Source organism: Spinacia oleracea, chromosome 6, assembly GCF_020520425.1.
Source record: "Spinacia oleracea cultivar Varoflay chromosome 6, BTI_SOV_V1, whole genome shotgun sequence".
Lineage (NCBI taxonomy): Eukaryota > Viridiplantae > Streptophyta > Magnoliopsida > Caryophyllales > Amaranthaceae > Spinacia > Spinacia oleracea.
The window spans coordinates 109,710,503-109,717,432 of NC_079492.1; the positions used below are offsets into that span (position 1 = coordinate 109,710,503).

Below are 6,930 nucleotides of genomic sequence, written 5' to 3' on the forward strand. Positions count from 1 at the left end.
TGGAACTTATATAAACTTATTCAACTTATAGAAACTTAACTTATAAGACATGAAAACAAGGATCTATAAGTTGAAGAGAACAAGGCCTTATTGCCCCCAAAATTTATCAAGCCGTCCGTAATTAGTAGAATCTTGACCAACTCAAGTTTGAGTAATGACTAGTGAGTAGCCTGTGACTTATTTAGCCTCTTAACTAAAGTTGTCCAAACCGACCACATCCACATGCTAGTTGATATTCCCTCCGTCGTGGAATACTCGCACCGCTTTTCTTATAAAGTCTCCCGAAATACTTGCACCGTTTCATAAATGACATATTTATATTGTTTCTCTCATTTACTCAAGGTCCAACTTGTATTCGTAACATCTAAAAAAAACATTAAAAAAATCACCCCAACCCCACCACCCTCAAACGTTGACACATTTTCCACTAACTATTTTTAAAAATTACCCAATATCAACTGGAGTAACACATAATTAAATAATAAATCAATTAAATTGTCTTAAACTATGTGCCGGTCAAATTGGTGCGTGTAACACCCCGACAATTCTCTCTTTTCTAAAATACTCTTTTAATATAAAACATAGAGGATTATCAAGGCATTATCGCCCGTGTAAAAACGTAACGGCTTATTCAGAATTTTGCAGCGGAAATCATAATAAATAACTTTAACTACCAAAACCAACAAACCGAAGTCGACCTAATTAGTTCAAATCAAATTCAAGTCCATTAAAACAAGTTCAACAAAACCAAATTTAAATGAGATAAAATAACGACTACACAAATCTCTCCAGATCCCGAACCCCAATGATGCATCATCTTCAAACCTGCAATGGACAATGCTTATTGATCCCTAGAGACTGCTCACCAAAGATTGGGTCATAACAGGATCAATAAGGCATAGCCATGATCAACATGCACAAGCAAAAGCACGCAATCAGCAAAGCTGAGTACTACATACTAAATCAATAATAATCCTAACATGATTTTATTAAACGAACAATCTTAACATGATTCTAATAACGTACATAAGGGCAACCAAAACATAATAATTTGAAACCACACTTAACTAGACTAGACTAGACTGGACTAGACTTTTGTAACATTAATATTATTTTAATTGAAATAGGCAATGGACCGAGTTTTCTAGCTAGAAGCTTCACTAAGGAAGACGAGGTACGGGCGCGACTCCGTAACCTCAGTGACCTGCGATATCGAGGAACGTTTGAATAAAAATAGGACACGGTGATCAATCCGGTCCGAGATAAAGGCCATGGGCTACCACCATGAACCCCAACTCCTGTTTGTCCGTCACTTTAGACGTGCACAATCTAAAGCTATTGCTACTCAGTTTCACTTTACATGATTTACAAATTGAAACCCTGTTATGACTCAACAATCACATAAGGCATACAATCCACATTTATTCACAACTGTTTTTATCTTGGAATTAAGTAAGTGATCACAAATGTATCAAACAAGACTCATTCCAATTAGACCCAACCTTTCCTTTAATACTGATCAACCCCTTTATATGGGTATAAGGTTTCAACTTACTAAACAAGGTCCTCGGCCCTCATAAAGTAGTGAAAAGCTAAAAGGGAACAAAGAACAATCGATCTGAATCAATATATATATATAATAATCTAATGTTCCCAACCAACATGTTCGCATCAATCATCTACTAACATGTTATAATTCTCATAACGAAATACATATGCTTAACATGTCCATCCAACAACATTAAACATGAAATTCCGACACAATCAAGTTCATCAACAAATTTCAACTTGGTTTCAACAAATAACACACATTCCAAGCACACAGGTATGTACGTACCTTGTGTAAACAAACTGATAGACCACTTTAACACTTTCAAAAGTCGCCTACAGAGAATTCTCCGCCTAAAACAACCAATAAAGATTCCCAATCAACTTCTAATAATTCGCAGCCATAAACAACCATTCTAAATACATCCTAAACATATTTAGAACTTTCCTCAACATCCGAACTTAACTACTAAATCTCCTAGCATAGTGATTACTTCACTAACGATCACGAATTATCACAAATTCCAATATAACACGCAATTTTCAATTTTCAGCAATATGAAATAGTTTCAAACTACTCCAAAATATGTCCAACATGCTTAAAATCAAAAAAATAATAAACTTTCATAATTTATAATCATCCTACTATGATTTTAAAACTATTAAAACCTTAAAAATTCATGCTTTAATAATTAAAATTCTTATTTCAATTCAATTATATAATCTGAAAATTAATAATTTAATTATGCAAACATAAAATCTGAATTTCATAATCGACTCATAAAATCTATAATTTAATTCAAGAAAAACATGAATTATATTAATAAAATATAAATTAAAACATTAATAGTTTTAAGGGTTTGAGAAATAACCAAAAGTGAGGGAGATAAGGCTGGCTGGCCGGAGGTGGTGCTGCGGCAAGGCGGCACGGTGGCAATGCGAGATCAGGTTGGCGGCGTCGGTGGCCGGCTGGTGGTGCGGCTGACTTACGCAAGAACAAGCAGGGAAATGGAGGATTTCCACGCGAAGGATGAGAGAGAAGAGGGTGTCGGCTGAGCAGGGCAGCGACGACGATGAAGGTGATGGTTGTGGTTGGCCTGGTGGTCACGGCTGTGCACGCGGTGGCTACCGTTGGTTCAAGAAAACAGAAACGAGATGAGGAGGATATAAAACGAACGCAAGAAAATAAAAACGAAAGGGAAGATAACGACGAGAGGAGAGAGGAGGTGTACCGGCGGTGATGGGAGAGTGGTGCAGCGACGTTAGTCTGGCGGTGGTTGACGGCGACGGCTGCAAAGAGAGGAGCAAGTTTTGAGGGTTTGGGTTTACGTGAGTTTGAAGGAGATGGTTGGTTTGTTTGATTTTTATTTTTATTTTTATTTTTTTTGTTTTTACGTAATATTGAAAGAGAAGGAAGGAGTAAAGTGTTTTGGGTCTTATTATTTGGGCTTTGTCAATTGGGCTAGAATTAGGATTTAGTTTTAGGATTTCAATCCAAAATCGATTAGGATCGTTTTCTAAATTCAATCGGTTTCGTAATTCGATTTCTTTTCAACATAAAATTCTAAAATTATTTTAATTTCATAAATCGTTGAAATTATTTAAAACGTATAAAAATAAATATTCGTTAATTACCTTTTTATTTCTAAAATTCGTAAAATCTATTTAAATATAATTAACTATACGTTGAAATATATTAAAAGATTTATAAAATTACGGGGGATTACAGTGCGAGTGTTTCAGAACGGATAGAGTAATAGCCAAAAGATAAGGAGTACATGTTTACGCATTCGATCCATATGAACAAAACTGACTCCGCGTTATGCGATTAGACTCCAATCGCTAACTGCTGTACCCGGGTACAGCCAGCTCCGGCTGTACCCTCCAAAAACGACGCGCTCATATTATTTGTTCATTCTTGTCGACTGTTTGTTCTTTTTTATTGTACTGTTTGTTCATTCTTATTGCAATGTTTGTTCTTTTTTGTTGTACTGTTTGTTCTTTTTTGTTATACTGTTTGTTCTTTCATGTTGTTTTTTAAATTCATCATCAAATTTTCATAATTGTTGTATTTTTTGTTCTTTCTTCTGGAATTTTATGTTCTTTTTTATATTGTTTGTTCTTTCTTGTTTATTTGTTTGTTTATAATAATCATATGGTTAATGTTCATAATAAAACTCCTCATTAATCTTTAATTTTTTCTTTTTGTATTGTTTGTTCTTTCTTGTTGTCCTGTTTGTTCTTTCTTGTTGTTTTTTAAATTCATTCATCAAACTTATTGTTGTATTTTTTGTTCTTTCATGTTGGCTTTAAAATTCATCATAAAATTGTTCATTATTGTTGTATTGTTTGTTCTTTTTTCTGGAATTTTATGTTCTTTTTTATATTGTTTGTTCTTTTTTGTTGAATTATTTGTTTCTTTCTTGTTTATTTGTTTGTTCATAATAATTATCTGCTTTATTGTTTGTTCTTTCATGTTGGCTTTAAAATTCATCATAAAATTGTTCATGATTGTTGTATTGTTTGTTCTTTTTCTGGAATTTTATGTTCTTTTTTATATTGTTTGTTCTTTTTTGTTGAATTATTTGTTCTTTCTTGTTTATTTGTTTGTTCACAATAAATATATGGTTAATGTTCATAATGAAATTGTTCACTTCATTGGTCTTTTATGTTTTTACAAGCGCCTATATTGTTTATTTCCAAATAAATAAATAAATGTTCATTTCCAAAATAGTAAATGTTCATTCCAAATAAATAAATAAATGTTCATTTCCGAAATAATAAATGTTCATTTTTGTAGTTTATTTCAAATAAATAAATAAATGTTCATTTCCAAAATAGTAAATGTTCATTCCAAATAAATAAATAAATGTCATTTCCGAAATAGTAAATGTTCATTTTTGTAGTTTATTTCAAATAAATAAATAAATGTTCATTTCCAAAATAGTAAATGTTCATTCCAAATAAATAAATAAATGTTCATTTCCGAAATAGTAAATGTTCATTTTTGTACCAGTATATTAATGTTCATTTTAAACTACACAAAACGACATCATTTTGGATGGGGGTACAGCCAGCTTTGGGTATAGCCAAAAATTTGCGATTAGACTCGGTCTAATGATCTATAGCCGATTTAGGATCTGATTGGATAACTCTACAAACTACAATCACTAATTCACTAGCGCTCAACAAATTACTTAGCCCAATATAATCGAAAGCCCATTCTAATACACGAGCCTTCGGCCCATTACATGGGTCCAACATCTGTTACATTCTCCGTCGCTGTGAAGCTGCTTAACAAAAAGAGAGCGAAAGACTTTTGAGCAACAAAACCCTAGCTGCTCTTTCTTGTGTTTGCCTCCAGAGCTCCTGCAGAATACCATCTTTCTCATCTAGGTATAACCTCTCTTTCTCTCTCTTCTAGTTCTTCTTCTACAACTCAGTTTAATTCTGGGTTACTCTAATTAATCTGTCATAGTTTATATCCTCGGCTGCTTTTTTATTGGTAAAATTTTCTGGGGTTTATTTATTTTATTCTGTTTATGCATAAATATCTTTTATTGTTATGTGATCTCGTCTAAATATCAAGTAATTAGGATTTCAAGTTGTTTTCTTTCTTTTTGTTTTCCGAATGTTGTTTTGGATTTGTTGAGGGACTTTGTTTTTCATGTGGTTTAATTGTTGTTGAAAGGGTAGAAATGATAATGTTCTGTGTAAAACCCTTGAATTTGTGTTGTATTCGTCTCCTCCGTAATGCGTTGTTTTCTTCTGTAGGGATATGAGATGATGATATTTTTCGGAATAATCTATGAATTACGATTTCCCCCTTAGATTTGTAATGAATGACAGTTGTACATGTGGTTGATTTAAAAAAATTCTACTTTCGTTGTTTTTTGCTCATTTGATCAACTTTGCGCATTTGTAATTCTCCAAATGAGCTAAAAAAGCCCCTGGGTATAGCTAGCTCTAAGTTTTTGGGTATGTGACTATAGGCTATAGACTGTAACATAACCAATGTCGTAGTTTTGGTTTGTCATGATAGAAATGCAAGTCCAAAACGAGATAAATAGTTTATCTGTTGCCTGTGAAAATGTATTAGCAGAAATGAGTTATGATTAATGGCTGTTGTGGTTGTCTTGAAAAGTTGTTGTATTATGCTGAGGTTAACAACTTGTTGATAATTTTTGGGTGCAATCTGGCTCAAACAATTGGGAATGAGAGAGATTTGTTGTCATTTCTTCTTGTACATATTCTATAAGATATGTAGTTTGTTCTGTTTTTCCTCAACTAATTGATTGTTTTACTCCGTGTTTCAGTAATTTAAGCTTGCAAGGATGGTGAGGACAAGTGTTTTAAACGATGCTCTCAAAACTATTTATAATGCTGAGAAGATTGGCAAAAGGCAGGTTCTCATTAGGCCTTCCTCCAAAGTGATCATCAAGGTTCTCCTTGTCATGCAAAAGCATGGTATGATAATTTCATTCATTTGTAATTATTGCTTTGCCTATATTTTTGGATATTATGTTACATTATTACGGTTAATCTTTGTTGTATATATCAATGACTGGCCTTCATTTGTGAGCTGCTTTGTATAGGTTACATTGGTGAATTCGAGATTGTTGATGACCACAGATCTGGAAAGATTGTGATTGAACTGAATGGAAGATTAAACAAGTGTGGTGTTATCAGTCCTCGTTTTGATGTTGGAGTCAAGGAAATTGAGTCCTGGACAGCTAGGTTGCTTCCTTCCAGACAGGTTGGTTGTAGAAACTTTATTGTCAATTGCCCAAATTATCTGACATTTGATTACTAATTGATCGTGTTGGCTTTTTCTTGTCATGTTGAGGAGCTTTATCATTAATCTTTTAATTTATCTACAGTTTGGATATATTGTGCTTACAACTTCTGCTGGAATCATGGACCATGAAGAGGCTAGAAGAAAGAATGTTGGAGGCAAGGTGCTTGGCTTCTTTTACTGATGAGAGGAGGAGGTTTCACAGATTGTCTTAAAATTTTGGATTAGTACTACATCCCTGAATGTTTTTGCCTTTTGTTTTTGTCATTTGAAGTCGAATGTAGTGCCGCTTTTATTACATCTAGTATCACCCGCGTGTACTCTGTTGTGTTTTTCCCTATTATTTTCCAATGGAATTGAGAATAGACTTTTTACTAGTGAGTTGATGAACCTTACGCATCTCCCAATGAAGCGTGCCTTTAATTTGGAAATATTTGACTGTTTCTCTGGTGTTTTATGAAATAATCTAAGTCAAGAGATTATTACAGACGTTGTGACTTTGTTTTAGTGCTGATAATCTGTGTGATACATCATTTTCATCTGCTGATGTACCTGCTTTTACTATAACAGACAGCATCCCTACATTG

General features: G+C 33.4%; 1 protein-coding gene across 2 annotated transcripts; it reads left to right on the forward strand.

Moving 5' to 3' along the window:
* Positions 1 to 4,788: 4,788 nt before the first annotated feature.
* Positions 4,789 to 6,724, forward strand: LOC110804098 (40S ribosomal protein S15a-1). Of its 2 annotated transcripts, none has more exons than XM_022009661.2 (4): positions 4,789 to 4,944; positions 5,865 to 6,015; positions 6,144 to 6,304; positions 6,429 to 6,724. In XM_022009661.2, the coding sequence occupies exons 2-4, from the start codon at positions 5,883 to 5,885 to the stop codon at positions 6,525 to 6,527; spliced, it is 393 nt and encodes a 130-aa protein (XP_021865353.1). In that variant the 5' UTR covers positions 4,789 to 4,944; positions 5,865 to 5,882; the 3' UTR covers positions 6,528 to 6,724. The 2 variants fall into 2 exon arrangements, with proteins under 2 accessions (XP_021865353.1, XP_021865354.1); XM_022009662.2 differs by having other exon boundaries at positions 4,792 to 4,944; positions 5,874 to 6,015.
* Positions 6,725 to 6,930: the final 206 nt, after the last annotated feature.

Coding starts and splice junctions, on each gene's coding strand:
- LOC110804098 (XM_022009661.2), top strand. CDS start 5,883: ATGGTGAGGACAAGTGTTTTAAACGATGCTCTCAAAACTATTTATAAT. Junction 6,016..6,143: donor CCTTGTCATGCAAAAGCATG/GTATGATAATTT, acceptor TGCTTTGTATAG/GTTACATTGGTGAATTCGAG. Junction 6,305..6,428: donor GGTTGCTTCCTTCCAGACAG/GTTGGTTGTAGA, acceptor ATTTATCTACAG/TTTGGATATATTGTGCTTAC.